We start from the raw sequence: 18,074 nt of genomic DNA on the forward strand, positions 1-18,074 counted from the left end.
TGTTGAAACAAGTTTTCATGTGGTTTTTGTTGTGGAGAAATTAAATGGAACAAACAAAATGGCGGACGCACCCGATTGCTTTTTAAACAAAGACCGTTGATTTTGAACTCGCATGTGATAGTCAATTCTAATCCAACTTTAAACATAAAAACATCAAAATGAAGGTAACAAACAAGATGTGTTTGTGAAACACAATGTCCCCCTATATGACTTTTGACCTTGTAGGATGACCTTGACCTTGACCCTTCACCACTCAAAATGTGCAGCTCCATGAGATACACATGCATTTCAAATATAAAATTGCTAGCTTCAATATTGCAGAAGTGACATTACATGAGCAATTTTGACCCATATATTTGACCTTGAAGGATGACCTTGACCTTTCACCACTTAAAATGTGCAGCTCCATGAGATACACATGCATGCCAAATATCATGTTGCTATCTTCAATATTGCAAAAGTATTCATAAAAATAGCAATTTGGGCCATATATATATGACCTCTGACCTTGAAGGATGACCTTGACCTTGACCTTTTGCCACTCAAAATGTGCAGCTCCATGAGATACACATGCATGCCAAATATCAAATTGCTATCTTCAATATTGCAAAAGTACTCATAAAATGAGCGATTTTGGCCACATATTTAACACCTGACCTTGAAGGATGACCTTGACCTTTCACCACTCAAATTGTGCAGCTCCATGAGATACACATGCATGCCAAATATCAAGTTGCTATCTTGAATATTGAAATACTGCAGGCTTTTTCCGCTCCATTTTGGGAAAACGCCACACTGGAATTTTGGGAATTTCGCGTCGTGAAAACCCCCATTTTGGGAAAAAAATTAATCGCAAAATTGGCTCAATTGGGAAAAATTATCGCATGTAAACAGTGTTTCTTATATTTCAAAGAAGCCGTTAACTGGTAAATAACGACTATTTGGATAACTTATTATTAAAATTTTACAAAATATTATGAACATGTGTGATAAGTGAAGGTTTTTTAATCTGAATTTGGGGAAAAGGCTTGGCCTTTTTTGAGGTGAAAAAAAATCGCGCGAAGCGCCGGATTTTGAGGAAAATAAGGAAAGTCTTAAATAATCATTAACATATTTTACAGTTTTTAAAACAAATTCAAGGCAACAGATAATTTAATTATGCAATACTTTCTATTTTCTACACAGGATCAGGTCAACTTATATATTTTAAGGGTAAAAAAAAAAAAAAAAAAAAAAAATTTTTTTTTTTTTGAATTGGGATTTTTTTTTTCAATTGGGAAAAAAACAACCAGATCTGCATTGGGAATGGGGCCGAATTTCGGACCCGTGGCATAGGGCGGAAAAAGCCTGTACTGCAAAAGTGTACATTACATGAGCGATTTTGACCCATATATTTGACCTTTGACCTTGAAGGATGACCTTGACCTTTCACCACTAAAAATCTGCATTTCCATGAGATACATATGCATGCCAAATATCAAGTTCCTATCTTCAATATTGCAAAAGTGATTGCAAATGTTAAAGTTGGCGCAAACCAACCAACCAACCAACCAACAGACAGGGCAAAAACAATATGTCCCCCACTACTATAGTGGGGGACATAAAAAAAGGATTTTGACAGAAGTTGAACAAAACGCATTTACCTTCTATAAATCCAATAGCATATTATACACTTTGAGTGATCTTTTTAAAACCATTTTTCATCCGATTGTGTTGGTCAGTCGGACCGATTATCTTAAATCACTTGTTGGTCCTGACGGTTTTGGCAAACCCTGATGTAGATATCATATTTCTTTCAGGTGTGTGTGTGTGGGGGGGGGGGGGGGAGAGATTTTGCTGTTTTTTATCACCTATCATCATTGAACTGCATGTTAATCTTTCAGGTTCCAGTTTCAACATCAGTGGCCTTGTAGAAGAACAAAGAAAACATGAAATAAATTCAGGGATTTCACTGGGTCAAAAAAACGTTCTGACTGTCACCACTTAAATTCGTTGCTTTAAATAACTTTGAGCCAATGTTTGTCCACAATAATATTAATTAAAACAAAAATCTATATTGTCTTATTGAATAAAGTCTAAACAATGATCAATGTCACCATGAAGTAGCATTTAGTCTGGAGATTGAAATGAAACATTGTTATTGTTAATAACAGGATATATTTATTTTACAACATGTTATTTCATCTAATGTCAACAAGGTTGACAGTTTTGTTAGGTCACGAAAATAATGACAATATCAAAATTACATTTTACTCCCAGAGAGATAAATCCGCCTTCCAAACAAGCTCTTTATTTGTTGAAATAACAACTGTCTGCTTCTATTCATGTTAAAATTCATCATGATTGAAAACAGACAGTGTTTTAAAGTTCAGAAATAAAATCCAAACACAAATATGTTCTTCCATGCCTTAATTTCGGACTAAAGTTAACCGCATATTCGCATTAAAAAAAAGATGATTAATTTTCAAATTTTAATACGTATTTTGAATTAAAAATCACTATTTTTGCAAACAAAAATCATAGCCAAAGAATTCAGAAGTTTAAAAAAATCAATTGTGCTGAGTTTGATTTCATTCGAGTGTGATTGTGCCTAACCAAGCGTGACCTCAGAGATAATCTTTCACAGCAAGGCTAATTAGTGTTCGGATAAAACCATGCCCTTAAGCTTGTTTGTTCACAAAGTGTTGACTTAATACGCCCCCAGCAGTCATGTACTGGTATGGGTGTTATCTGTGTATTCATGTTGATGTTTCTGGCGATTTATACGGCCTGAAAACAGGAATTTAAAGACCAAAAGGGCATTTGACAGAAAAATAGAGGGGCGCTTTTAAAAGGGCAAATTTTTAAGGGGCGCAGCGCCCCTCTATTTATTGCTAGCTGGAGCACTGTATGTACAACGCTCGGAAAGTAACGCGAGTAACATGAGTTATCCCCATTGGAGCCTGAAACAGAAAATAAATAATTATAGCATAATTCTACTTTTTGGTAGTCAACAACAATGTGTGAAAGGAAGGAGTATTTTAGCTCCTTCGCCCATTGTATACAACAACAACAAAAGCTTTATTATTGCAATATATTATGTTAGTGTATATGTTACATGTAAGTGTAACCTCCAACGCAAATTGCAAAAAAGGTGAACCACCGTGGTTCGCGGTTATTAGCGTTGATTGCCTTAAAGCGAGATACATTGCGCGATGGTCACTGTGACCCGAGACATCACCTTAATTTTCTTGTCGCTGGGATAACCGCGATTTGTCACGTTGCATCGATCCCGGTGATGCGAGATGTATGCAAAAAACACGCATTGTGTAGTGTAAATGTACCTGGGGTACAGAAAGTATACTAACACATACCCAGCCAATTTAGTTAGACTGTACCCAAGTAATATTCCCGCTAAAATTTTGATAAAATGCGCTACTGAATACGAAACCAAATTCTCTATGAAAAAAAACAACCTTTCTTAACATTCTTTTTGAGCAGGAGTTTCGATGATATAGATATAGAGGTAATTTTAAAGAATATTGACATAAATATGAACAGAATTTTAAAAATAGCTGACAAGCCACAAGGACCAATTTAGCATTAGAATTCCCCGGTATGTGTTAGTATATTTACCGTACACAAGGTACATAAAGTAGTACCCGAGACGACAATGACCAATAGAGCGTTAGTTAGACAACAAGTGATTGCAACATGGTGTAATCTCCGTGGAAATAGTGTATTTCAGGCAAACTATTGTCAAAACATTTATTTAGACATGCAAAGTGTTTTAAACTTAGAATAAATAACTAAACAACTATATATATTTTGTTGATTTCTGAAATGAGCACATTTAAATTTGAAATCTGAAACAAACTTCTAAATTTTAATGTGAATGCGATATTATCAAATTCTAGATTTAAATAAAAAGTGCTCATGTATGCCATGTTGATCCTTTAGACACCATTAAAAGCCCACAAAAATTATGCTGCATAGGAACAACATCACATCATCGGCGTGGAAAGTGTGGGTGTATTAATTTTTGTGTTAAATTGTGTAGTGCAAAGGACTTGTTTTATTCATTTATTCTTTTCCTTATGGAAGCCAGAACTAACTCAAAACAGACTGGCATTTATTTTGGTTGCTTCACCTACCATTGTACAGAAAGAACTAACAGAAATTGGCTTTTTGTTTTACTTCTCTCCCTTCGATATCCGAAAATGTTTGTCCAAAACAATGAATACTTCTGGGTGTGAACGTTTTTATTGCCTGAACATAAACTTTGTAATACAAATATGCGCAACTGTTACATAATAATGTGGATAATAGCTTTAAGAATGATTTATACTGCCAAATATTAATGTTATTTACCTTTGTCAAACCTTTTCAAGATGGACTTTCTTGCAGGAACTTCCCGCGATTTCACGGGTCCAATCGGGCCAAACGTCGAATCGGTCTAATACATGTAGATCTGGTCGAACTAGGCCTCAGGGATTTAATAAACCAAAGAGCAATGTAAGAGTGCTTTACAGCGAGCTGTCGAGCGTGTACCTTTGACGCTCCATTTTAATCAATTTGTCGAAGTTTAAGCCACTTGTTTCACAAACTGATCGAACAAATTTGGGTGCTACGATTAGGATAGGTATTATGATAAGGATAAGCTCACGTTTTTTTCATATTGTAATGAACATGTGCAAAAATATTATTTTTGAAGTATAACAAGCTTATATGAAAAATATATGTGTACGAAATCATCAAATTTAAAATTGTAATGTGTCACATACATATCCAAACGGGCGGTACAGTTGAACAAAAATAACGCCAGCGCCCTCCATATCTAGGACACATTGAAATCCAAGTTTACTAAGCCGTCCAGTCAAACATACCATCTTAAATGAAGACCTTCGATAACTGCTCTTCATCTATCACCAGAAACATAAAACGTCGACTGAAACGCAAGGCGAGCCTCTACAAATGCAAGAAAATCCAATGATTGGGATAACTACCAAAATGCCAGAAGGAAACCAAGAGAGAGATAAGCAAATATGAATGGACCTATATCAACAAAATTATAGAGAAAGGCCTTCAAAACAACCATTTAAAACCATTTTGGAAGTACGTCAAATCCTGGAACGAAGTCAATATTGGACTTGCTCTATTAAGAGAGCACGGACACCTCATCACAGATAGCATTAGCAAGGCAAAACTATTTATAAATCAGTTCTGGTTGGGTTTCACAAAAACAGCATAAATCGACCAGCTTTGCAACTCGCTAACAACACCAGCCCTCCGCTACATAGAGGGGAAGATGGTGTACTCATGCTGCTCAATAACATCAACGTCCGAAAAGCAGCTGGTCTAGACACCCAGAGTCCTGCAGGCTTGTGCTGTGATGACAACACAAGCAATTAGTGACATTTTCCTGCGGTCAGTAAACACAGGCGAGCGTCCAAAGTAATGGAGTGAAGCAAATAATGTCCCAGTATTTGCAAAATGGAGAATGGAGATCACCACTTCCTAGAAAACTACAAACCAGTGTCACTCACCTGCGTGCTCTCTGAACTATCAGAACATATAATCTGCCGCCATATCTTTAACCACTTGAACACGCACAGAGTATTAACCAACCGTAATATTTGCTTGGATACAACGACCAGATCAAAAATATTAACACCATAATACTAGCTTTTAGTAAGGCCTTCGACACAGTGCCACAGCAATTCCTTCTGCTGAAGCTTAATAACTAAGGCATCCGCGGTCCAATACTCAAACATATATCAAACTGCCTTACCCACTGAGAAATGTGTGTGCTGTTTGAAGGAGAGAAGTCCCGCCATGTTACTGTAGGCTCCAGTGTACCTCAAGGCACAGCGTTAGCTCCCCTGCTGTTTCCCTGCCATATCAATGACCTGCCAGAAAGCTTAAAGTCTAACATACGTCTATTTGCAGACTACTCCCTAGTGAGCATGTCTAGGACAATCCTGCACGATGCGGAACATATTATATGTATGGATAACTGTGTGATCACACTTTTTTGAAAAATAAAAAGGAAACCAAACCAACAAATTGTTGCCTCTTGATATTTTAATATGTCTAATTAAGACCTGCGGCAGATGTGTGCTCAGTATGATTTATGTTGCAAATTGTGCAATCAGAGAATATGTTGATATGTTCTAGTGCAGAGATTAAGATTGGCAGGCTGTGCTCTGGTAAATTTGTATTAGGGATTGTTCAGATTCTCATTGTGCAGGCTTGTAACATTTTTTCTACATTTTCATATTATATAAGAATTCCGTTAGGCTTGGTCTAACTGCTTATTTCTATGACTATTAGCGATAGTATACAAGGCTCATGCAAATATGTATTGTTTTTCTTTGATGTTATGCCAGGCCAGGGAGTACCAGCAAGAGGCTGTGGATCTTAAATTAACAGACAGACTCTTCAGCAATCTTGGTGAACATCATACGATAATAAAACAAGCCTGGCAACTCTGATGGTAAGGATTTTAATATTATCTATAGATGCATTTATTTTCAAAATGCAATTTTATTTAATTTTGTTTATATCAATATGCTTTCAAATCGACATTTTGGAGTCCAAGCAAACATTTTCTTAAACTGCAACTGAGGATAGTCATATAATATTTGCATGTAATATTTTATTAATTTAATATAAAGGAGACAAGTCTATGCCTTAGCTCTGTTCCCTAGATTTATTAAATTATTGGAAGGTCACATGACTTGGCCAGCTCTCCACCCAGCTTCTGTTTAAAGCCCCCATATACCTTTAATGATCCTAGAGCTTTCCCTATCGTTAATGTAACTGCTTCTATAATTTTATAAGGAAGACGAAAACATTGGCCAAACTTTATAATTGTTTACAAAAAGTGGTATCACAATTGTGTTTGTATTGCTTAAATGAAGTTACATTTAGTAAAGTGTTTGAATTACAAATTGGTCTCATGAGATGTAAGCTCATCTGGGATTGAACGTGCCTTTTACGTTTTTTAATGGAAAACAGTTTTATCTTTTTTGTGACAGACAATTGTCCTCAAAGAGTTTTAGTGTGAGTATATTCTCCACCTTTTTAGGGCAAATGAAGTGATAAAGATATCACTTGAAAATAATGACGTATTGTTCAGCGATGGTAATTACGAGAAATGTTTAAAGTTATGAGACAGATGTGTTTCATTATTCCAATTACATCAGTAATTGGTAAATTGTACATGTTTAAAAATTGCTGACATGGTTCTCCCATTTGCATGTACAAACTGTCATAAAATAAGGTTACTTATGAGTTTTTAATGTAGAAAGCTGAAATAAATTTCTTCAAACCCTAATCAATCAGATATTGGCTAAGGGTTAAGAGGCTTTTATTGCCAACCGAAATTGTACATTATTTAATAGAGATAGTTATAGGATTATGTTACCCGACCCATGTTTATTTGGAATTATATGGAGCAGTGTCTGGGGGGAGTTCCTGACTGATTTTGAGCACTGATGTACACAAAATATATGGTTATTAAATGTAGTTCGTTTTTATTTTCAACCGGTGTTCAATGTCGACGTAAAATAAACCACGTTCAAAAAGACCGCGTTCTTATTTATGAACACCGTATGAATGGCAGCATACGGATGTTATCCTTTGCATGAAACCTAAAAACACGACGATATTTAAAAACACTATGCGATTCCAGATTGAATCATTAACAGGAGTGTCTGCATATAGGGATCACTGGATGTAGCTGTATGAACACCGTTCTACAGCATCAACCACCATACTCACAGTTCACTGCCTGATCCCTGGAGGCGACTATACTGCAAGACACACTGAGGCCTCCATAGTCTCGGCACTTTTATCAGCACATTCAATGATCCATGTATTCAGTGCTGAAGCCAAAGTCGAAAGGGTCAAACTACCTACCATTACCTCAGCGGGCACAAGTGAGAACTGAGTATACTTTTAGGCAAGGATGAACGACTACGCCCATGCAACTATAGTTGTAGGGCGCCCTTAAGTAATTCAGCTTCTCGACTGTTGTAATGAGCCGTCGAGTCCTCCAACGCTCATCAGGGAGTTCGCGCATTGAAAAGTCCGAGGCAGAGGTATTCGGCTAGCAGCTATTACATGTATTAAAACGCTGGCAGTTCGGGAGGGAAACACCATGGTGGCCATTTGTATTGCTTTATTCATGGGTATCATGTTTACTGTTATTTGTTGTTATTATTTTATGAATTTTGTTCATTCCATATTATTCCAGACTTGTTGGTGCACTGTTTGCAGTGATTCTGATTCCTTGATAACTGTGGCAACATATTCAATTTATAATATATATTTTGAGAGAAGTTTGACATTTTAAGTTGTACCTTTCGTATAAATTTTGTATTGGAGACTGTTCAACAAGTTTATTTCTTGCACAAATATATATATATATATATATATATATATATATATATATATATATATATATATATATATATATATATATATATATATATATATATATATATATATATATATATATATATATATATATATATTTTACTTGCCTATTTTGTGTTGTTGTAACATATTTTTTATCAATATATTAAAATTTAACACAGATAAAAATCGTATAATCTCGCTTTTTTAAATAATTGGCCCATTTAGTGTATCCGCATTGGTCTCTTTTACGAGTGTGTTATACCATATTTATCAAAAAAAATACCATTGGTCCACGAAGTGTATCCGCATGTGTCTATGTTATGTGGGTTTTTACCGGTATGCCATATTTATTTAAAAAAAATATACTTGTTACATATAGGATAAGCGTGTTGGTCACTTTCCGATTTGTTGGACAAAAGGCTGTAAACACAGCCTTGCCCTCCCTGTGTACGTCTGACAAGGCGCATACACGTTATAATAACGCATATTAAATTATGAGATTCGCTAATGAAAATACAATTCGTTATCCTAGCAACTCTCCTCTAATATTTGATTAGTCTGACTGGGAGGCAGGCACAGCTATAATATCTTTGATAGCGGTTGTTGTCATCATTATCTGTCTAGTAGTCAGCAATACATAATTGCCATAAATAAAGTGAAACTCCCGTCCCACCAGAAGCAGGTAAATGCAATCGCCACTACTAGATCAAAATTATGCCTACATATGACTAAGGACCAATAACACGATACACAAAAAGGAATAACACTCCGCATATAGGTCACCGCCTCTAAACCGTCAATGTAAATGATAGAGTCTAAACTGGTTTAAGGCGCCCATAGACCCTTACATTTGGCCTAAATTTATTCGCAAAATAGAAAAAATCCAAATTAACCTTATTGCATCTCAAATCAAATAAAACAGAAATAACATAGAATACGGTTCAATTGTATTACCGCTGAACTACTCACGTGTAAAGTAGAGTAACATAGCCATGTTATGCAAAAGCCGATTTAAGCAGATGTCTTTAACCGCATAAATTTTGATTAAATTTCCAATAGGCCTTATCCAGTACTCATTAAATGGAACACAATTGATAACCTTCGAACCAACATTCATTTGTTTTTAGTGTCATACCGTACAGCACAGCATGCTAATGTGTAACTACATTTTATTGTGTTTCGTGTCCTTGACCGTTGTTTACGGAATAACGGTTCACACAAAAGTAGGGAACATTTCCGGCGTAGAAGAGACGGTAACAATAAACAACACTTCATTTATAGTCGCTAAATTTCTAGGTATACCGTACGGGGAATTTACCGGCGGTGCGAACAGATTTCGGAAGCCCATCCCAAAGGCGCCCTTCAACGAAACGTTGACGCAACACAGCCGCCTGTTGGGTGTATTCAAGGTCTTCGCGCGAGCGAGGAGGCGTACCGGAACTTGGGTTTGGTGTTTTCGGAGAACTGCCTGATGCTCAATGTATATGTTCCACAAGCGTTTCAAAGACCGCGATCGCTCCCGATGATGGTGTGGATCCGGAGGCGGCTTTCTCGAAGGAGGTAGCCTTCCATACCCCGCAGAAGGGCTTAGCGCGTTTGGTGAAGTCATAGTTGTGACGATCAACTACCGTGTCGGTGCCTTAGGATTTATGCGAACACACGATGGGCGAATTCCCGGAAACCTTGGTCTATGGGACCAGCATTTGGCTATAAAATGGGTTCACGACAATATCGAGGCTTTCGGTGGAGACCGTCATCTTGTGACGTTGTTCGGACAATCTGCCGGAGCAGCCTCGGTTTCACTTCAAGCATTGTATCCCGGCAACAGGGGTCTATGCAAACGCGTTATTGCAGAGAGTGGCACTGCGTTAGCATACTGGTCGGTTAATACCGAACAGGATACCGACATACAAAAGTTTATCTCAATGATCGGATGTGATGGTAACGCAATAAACGTCTACTCCTGTTTGCGTGCACTGCCAGCTAAACAGCTGCAAATCAGTAAAACATCAAGCGACGTTACTGTTACAGGTCAATAATTGAATCTTTTATAAATAAAATGTATAAATGCTTGAAATGATTTTTTTTTACTTTACATCACCTAATTTATACAGTTCAGGTCCGTCCGTCAAGTTCATCGTATTCGTAGATGTACGTAGGCGTAGGTTGACATATACAGTATCAGGTAAACTAACATCTATATTTATCTTCACCTGTCCACCTGTCCACTCTCCTTTGTTATGCTAATTCCCCTCTAGCGCTGACCAATCGTATGTATATAACATCAATCGTTGATGCTATGCCTTGTTGATGTTGTATACGTACGATGAACGGCATTCTTTGATATTCATTAAATATATAGCATTTAAATATATATTTGCAGGTAAATTGCTTTAGTAACATTGTTTTATGTTTATGTATGTTTTTAGCCATTTTCATATTGTATTTTATGTAACATGTAAGTAAGATTGAATTACCTGTGCGACCTGTATTCAAGTATTCATAACATCTATCGTCGCCATTGTTATTTATGTTTACGTTGTTTACATTGTCGTCAAGTATGGATATAACATCAATCGTTGATGCTATGCCTTGTTGATGTTGTATACGTACGATGAACGGCATTCTTTGATATTCATTAAATATATAGTATTTAAATATATATTTGCAGTTAGTTGTATTTTACCTGCCGTCAGACCAGCCTAAAAGAACCACGTACTGTAACATTACAAACATATTACATCCCGTAGTTGATGGCGATTTCCTTGCGGATGCTCCCCACAATATCGTCTTTGGGAACGACTCAAAATCTAGCGAGTCGCGTGACTTCTTCGCGTCTCTAGATTACATGACTGGAGTAAATAGCTACGAGGCAGCATCCTACATCGTTGGTGTGTGGCCGAATATTTTGGGTATCACAGATTTCAACAATTTCTCTTTACCAAGGGAGACTTTTACAAAGACCGCTGTCACTTATGCATTGCAAAACCTGTTTGGAATCAAGAATAATGCAACAGTTGACGTTTTAAGGAAATTGTTAAGCTTTGCTTATATTGATTGGGAACATAATGGTGATCTAGAAGTCAACACTAAAGCACTTATTGATTTTACCAAGGATTTGACGTTCTTCTACCCAGCCATCTTGTCTTTAGTTGGTCATTTGGAAATCAAAGCTGCGCGCGCATCAACGTACATGTACGAGTTCGGCGTCGTTCCCAGCAGTCATTCTTTCCTGAAATCCACATGGATCAAAGGTAGTCCTTATGTATAACAAGTTTTGAAATTAAATAGTTAAACGATAATTGAAATAGCTGGTTACTTCAATTACACACCGAACAACATATCCTTTACATTTGTCGCATGTGTTTTCAAATGGATGTAAGATGTTAATAAGAAAGTTCACATTATACACTACTTATGATCTGAATCCTTTTGTATGTATTCCAAACTACCGGTAAAAATTTAAAGTTTAAATGATCATTGTTGCAAATTTATTATTCTTCAAACGTAAATGGTGATCCGGCATTTATTTCTACGCGACTTTTTGTGCGAACAATTAGTAATTCATGTAAATGTGAATCAAAACAGCATAGAAGATGCACATACGAAGTCTATTAAGCCATTTACTAGTATATTTATATGCTATTTGTACGATTAGTATAATTTTGTGCTCCTTTACAGACCCCAGCCGTGTCATTGCAGTCCCTATACCCACGCCGAAATGGGTAAACGGTTTGTTACCACCTTTTTACCACTAAATCCTTGTCAAATATACAGTCCTGTTATACCTATTCCTTTTAGTCCGATTGCATGAAAAGCCGACGGCTTACTTTGACACTTCCTTAGTTCGTTTCTTGGATAGAACCCAGTATTTGCTAAAAAACGCCCCCACAGCGGGATCGAATGCGGGACGTCCTAGTCGTTAGGCGGGCACAGAGCATCGCATTGCCGTTCATATGCGTCAATTTAACTGTTAAACCTATGAACACTCCCAACAACTGTCTTGTCATCATGATCAACAGAGACCATGATGTCTATAAGGATGTCATAATGACTGACATCTAGTACTCGGTATGCATAATATCTGTGTTTTTCTCTAGGGTCGAACCACGCCGACGAATTGAGATACGTGTTCGGCATCCCGGTATACGACACTTACAGGTTGGATAACACTTCACCCGACGACATACAGATCTCCAAAGCAATCATGACCCTGTGGACAAACTTTGCCAAGACGGGGTAAGTGAAGTTTCGTCTCTTTCCCCACTCATCATCATCATCATCATCATCATCATCATCATCATCATCATCATCATCATCATCATCATCATCATCATCATCATCATCATCATTATGCTGTTGATCATCATCATCATCATTATCATCATCGTCGTCTTCATCATTATCATTTTCAACAACAACATCACCTACTACTACTATTACTACTACTACTGCTACTACTACTACTGCTACTACTTATACTACTACTTCTACTGTTACTGCTGCTACTACTTTTGCTACTACTACTGCTGTTGCTGCTACTACTACTACTGCTGCTTCTGCTGTGGTTGTTGCTGCGGCTGTTGCTTCTTCTTTTTCTACCACTACTTCACTAATAACAAAAATAATAATGAGTGTATTATTTCTTTTTAGCAATCCAAACACACCGGCATCGGCCGCTAACTTCATGCCGTCTCAGGAAGATTGGTCCGAGTTTAACATCGACTCGCAACAGTATATGTACATGAGCAACCAAGAGTTTTCTATGAGATCCCATTTTCGGGCCCGTCGAATGGCGCTGTGGGGTCAACTCGTGTCGTACATAAGACGGAGTAGCTACGTATGTGACCAGTGTACGGGAAACCAGGGCTTAATAGTACCACCGTTGTCTTCAGTTTTATTTGGTTAATACTAAGATCTATCAATAAAAATATAATTGATAGATCGTTGGTTGATTTTTTTTTGGTGTTTTATGAAAATAAATTTACCAACTAGTTGATGGGGAACTGTTTGTGTCAAAGACGCACTATTTACTAAAACGAGTAATGCGTTTGAAAATACACGTTATTAAAGGTTTTATTTTTTTCTTAACGATTTCGAAATATATTTTTTCCACATTCAGTGTTGTTATAATCAAATGCGATCAAAATACTTGGGGAAAAAAACACTTTTCTAAACTTTACAATATCGAACGCTCATTAGGAAATCCGTAAAATCCAATCGCCTGTATAACACGGAGTTTTAAGTGGTATGGTAAACAAACCTTTTTGTTTGGATTTAAATAATCTATATCGTGCGGATACGTTGTTAATATTGCAGGATAAGATACTACTAGCCTATAATACTGAGTGGTTTATTTAACATTCCGCACATGGTGTACTGTAAATCATGTAACTAATACAAATATGCGTGAAAAGGTCGACTGCTGCTAACGACGTGTTGGTTACGCATGCGCAATTAATTTCCTTCTATATTACATATAAAATAGTTGAAGTTCGATATCAATTTTTACCATGATCAAGCAATAACCCACTATATCATCATACATCATTGGAAAGATAAATGCATAATCTTTTGAAAAAATGGATGCCATCAAATTCTATGAGTTGTAACTCAAAATATTTACCTTAGAAAAGGCACACCAGTTTTGACACATGTGGAGGCGACCATTTTTACTCAAATAGTATGACCTACTTTCAAAGCCGGGAACCATCAACAGAAAAAGTAGAGCACAAAAATGGCTCTGTTTCTTATTGCTTACAAATATACCTTCAAATTAATACCAAAGCGTACCATTTGCATTCTATTTTACAAATCCTAGGCAGCATTCACTGAACAATGTGTGCTATATGTCAAATTGACTGCATGTAACCCTGTAAACAGGAGTTCCGGTTTGGGGTTATGTGACCTGTTGATCCGCTAAGGACAGCATACACTAATATATCGATACATGTACCTTTGATGCGTTTTGTTTTTGAACAGAACTGTCTGCTGGAAAGATCAGTAGAACTGAGATCAATTTCTTTGATAAGTGTTCGATTGACAACGCTCATTTAATATGTTAAGAGGAAATAGAAAAATAGATTTACACGGGAAATGTAAACATTTCGTCGACGTTTCACTGTGGGCCTTTCAAATATTATTATTACCTGATGTCTTATATAAATGATAATTAATTATTTTTTGCTATTTCCTCGTCGAAAAAGAAATTTGCAATGTTTTAAACTGTTACCGGTGAATATTGAACTGTTGACCGGTCAACAGTTTGAATTATTACCTGATGTCTTATATAAATGATAATTAATTATTTTTTGCTATTTCCTCGTCGAAAAAGAAATTTGCAATGTTTTAAACTGTTACCGGTGAATATCGAACTGTTGACCGGTCAACAGTTTGAACTGTTGCCCGCTGGAATAATGACGTCATTTCGTCGAAAAAATGACGTCATTTTACAGTTTAACTAATCAAAATTATTTATTGTATCGATTATTGTTGTGTGTAAATAAAAAGTTAGTTTGCTGTTATTTCTATGTTAGAAGTTTGATCAGGTAATAAAACACTTATTTTATGGATGCTTGGTGAACAGTCAAAACTGTTGTGCCTCGGTATCAGGGATGACTTTGGTACTGTTGCCCGAGGCCGATATTGGGAAATAGTTTTGACTGTTCACCGCGCATCCATGAAATAAGTGTATAATGTTGCGGTAGAACCTAATGGAAAAATGGTAATAAATCATGTCTTCGAATTCAAAAATTCAATTGTTAAAAGAGGCGCTCTACATGAAGATTACTAGCACGGAAGACGTATCGGCTTTGCGACAATGCCTCGAGAAATGTGAACGCGCCGCTCTGTTGTCGTGGGTGGATGAACATGGGTACGACATGCTTCACAACACCATTCTCGCAAACAATGTCGAAACGGAGGGCATGCTGTTCACACTCGGTCTTTTCAAAGCCCCGCACGAACCAAAGCTTCATTCTTACCTCCACGTTGCAGCGAATCTGGGGAACAGGTCGATAACGGCGATGCTTTTGCAAGAACGACCCGGCGATTTTTCGACAAAAAAGATCAAATTCAAATCGCTCAAACCTCTCGCTGAAGAACCGTTTGCATCCCTCAATGGAACAAGCAGCGTGACGTCATTAAACGTGGCGGCTGAGTGTGGTCACGTAGGGTGCGTTAAGACCATACTGGACTTATCTTCCGGTAAAACACGCTTTGGATTGGACGCTAATAATTACCTTTCAGGTGCGTGTTCGTGCAATTCCCCAAGCGCCCTGAGGCTACTTCTAAAGCAGAATCCGGCAACCGATGAAGTTAAGGACGCCGTCGGTACGGCCTTGAAACTAGCCAATGCCGAGTGTTTGGACGTGCTACTCAGCTGCCGGCCCAACCTATCCACTCTGTTTAGAGGCATGAATCTGTACCACGTGCTTTACTCCTATAGCATGTCATTTAAGAAAGAATGGTACGAGTCGCTACCGACTGTTACATCCGTGTTACTGAAACGCCAAAATCCGCTGTCAACCATTCCGTTTAGAACGTACCCTCTGAACAGTCTTATAATTCATGTCTCCGCATCCAACTTCGGTCAATCTTCGACATATATGACCGCGTGTATGATCGTGCTCTTAAACGCCCGAGTGGATCCCAACTTTAACGAAGTCGAGTACGAAACTAAATACGAAGCATTGAACATTAAAACAGCATTTGGTAGATCGGCATTCCCTTCCTCACTGCACTGTCTGTATGGAAATGTCCGCAATTTGATACGTCACTTTGACGAAGAGACAACGTCCGATAGACGTTTTGTTACCAAGGCGACCGAAACTTTGCTTAGACACGGAGCGGAACCAAATGCCATTGGTCCCATAGAAGACACGCGTTTACATGGAAACGCTTTACACGCATTTATGAAAATTTGCATTTCCCTCGGATTGGATGAACGCTGTATAACGACTTTCCGACTTCTTATTCAGAATGGCTCCGACCCTAACGTTGAAACGAACGGGCTATTCCCGCTGAATACATTTGTTGAAGCAATACTAGTGAACTGTGACACATTTGAGAAACTTTCTAAACACGACGAGGTGTCAATTACAGAGTATATATCTGAGGTTCTGGCAACGCTAGTTGATAGTATGTCGCAGAGGTCAATTTCCAGATCATCGAAATACCAGATTGATGGCAAACCTTCTACAAGTTGTACAAGTTGTGCAGGGACGAAATGTCGAAGCATTCGTTGTGTATGGACGGACTAAAAAAATTGTGTCGACTGCAGATTTTGGCTTCTTGTAAGTGGCGATCTACTCTGGTGGTAAAATTGCCCATTCCTGTAGCCTTAAAGAAGTATATCAACAATATAACTTGACCTTGACATTTCATGGTACAGAAAACAACGTTATTTATTTGCAAATGTTGTTTTGTTAAATCATTATATAAATCAGCTGCTTTTTGTACGTGTCTACTCTTGTTCAATTATCGTGACTAAATAATCTCGCTAGGAAGTAGAGGGCAATAGGGAGGGGGGGGGGGGGGGGGGGGGGGTGAATGTTTTAAGTATAAAGAAAACGACACGTACACGTGGAATGTTCAGTGGCAGGTAAAAACTTGTAATGCACTTTAGTTTCTTTTTTAATTACTCGATCAGATGGGACAAAAGACCTGATATTGTACTAACAATTAGACAAAATATAACTATGACACAAACATTTTAAAGAAATAATTATGCAGTGTTCTGTTTATTTCATGTGACAATATGTTGTCACATAAAACGCGTTTTAATTCCCACGACCACTTATGTTGAACCACATCCACAAATTTCCAAAACGGGTAATTACCCACCACATAGTACAATCCGTTTAAAGGAACGTGTTCACAGATTTTCAAACTATGAAAAATATCATTAACTTGATTTAACTTACAAAACTGTTAATCAAATGCTACCTCCATTTCACTACCATGACTACAATGAGGAGGCTTTCTAAGCTGTCACCGCTGTGTTCATGTATAAATGAAAAAAAGTAATACACGCTTAACAATTTTACTATTTCGATTAATGATAACGTATGACCGACCATATATTTCTAATATTTTCTTAGTAAGTGCGTTATTATGCCTGTGTAAATAGTATGCATACATTCTTTTTTTGAATCTATGACAATTATTTTTGTGTTTTTATTTTGCCAAAGTGAGAATAAGTTCATTTGTGTCTTGTTCTGATAAAATTGGGCTTAATGCATGTGCGTAAAGTGTCGTCCCAGATTAGCCAGTGCAGTCCGCACATGCTAATCAGGGACGACACTTTCCGCTTTTATGGTATTTTTAGTTTCAAGGAAGTCCCTCCTTGCCGAAAATCAAGTTTAGGCGGAAAGTGTCGTCCCTGATTAGCCTGTGCGGACTGCACAGGCTAATCTGGGACGACACTTTACGCACATGCATTAAGCCCAATTTTCTCAGAACAAGACACATTTAAGTATCCTCTCATATGACACGTGACGTTATCAAGAATGAGCCAGCTTTTGGGAAAACCCACTTATCTGCTAGTACAAATAAATCTGACCAATATACAATTATTTATAATCACATAACATATCAACCATTATAAACGATTAGCATTGTTTGTACAGAGGATTGCATTGTGTCACACCGGTCTTTCTGATAATAACGTA

The 18,074-nt window shown here is 37.4% G+C and overlaps 2 protein-coding genes across 5 annotated transcripts in view; one reads left to right on the top strand and one right to left on the bottom strand.

The window, feature by feature from the left end:
* LOC127854248 (uncharacterized) overlaps positions 1-9,445 on the bottom strand; it is a 46,199-nt gene extending 36,754 nt beyond the window's left edge. Inside the window, exon 1 of one of the 2 annotated variants that reach the window (XM_052389271.1) lies at positions 9,373-9,445. The gene's annotated coding sequence lies outside the window, so the exon portion shown is untranslated. Of the gene's footprint in view, positions 1-4,350; positions 4,443-9,372 lie in introns of those variants that run through there. The other variant, XM_052389270.1, reaches the window with a different exon arrangement.
* A 66-nt stretch (positions 9,446-9,511) lies between these two features.
* Positions 9,512-13,345, top strand: LOC127854250 (neuroligin-3-like). 3 transcript variants are annotated; one of them, XM_052389274.1, is made up of 5 exons: positions 9,512-10,786; positions 11,075-11,657; positions 12,085-12,135; positions 12,504-12,642; positions 13,057-13,345. In XM_052389274.1, the coding sequence occupies exons 2-5, from the start codon at positions 11,252-11,254 to the stop codon at positions 13,310-13,312; spliced, it is 852 nt and encodes a 283-aa protein (XP_052245234.1). In that variant the 5' UTR covers positions 9,512-10,786; positions 11,075-11,251; the 3' UTR covers positions 13,313-13,345. The 3 variants fall into 3 exon arrangements, with proteins under 3 accessions (XP_052245234.1, XP_052245233.1, XP_052245236.1); XM_052389273.1 differs by having other exon boundaries at positions 11,154-11,657; XM_052389276.1 differs by having other exon boundaries at positions 9,513-10,786; positions 12,085-12,128.
* Positions 13,346-18,074: the final 4,729 nt, after the last annotated feature.

This window comes from Dreissena polymorpha, chromosome 12 (genome assembly GCF_020536995.1).
Source record: "Dreissena polymorpha isolate Duluth1 chromosome 12, UMN_Dpol_1.0, whole genome shotgun sequence".
Classification (NCBI taxonomy): domain Eukaryota; kingdom Metazoa; phylum Mollusca; class Bivalvia; order Myida; family Dreissenidae; genus Dreissena; species Dreissena polymorpha.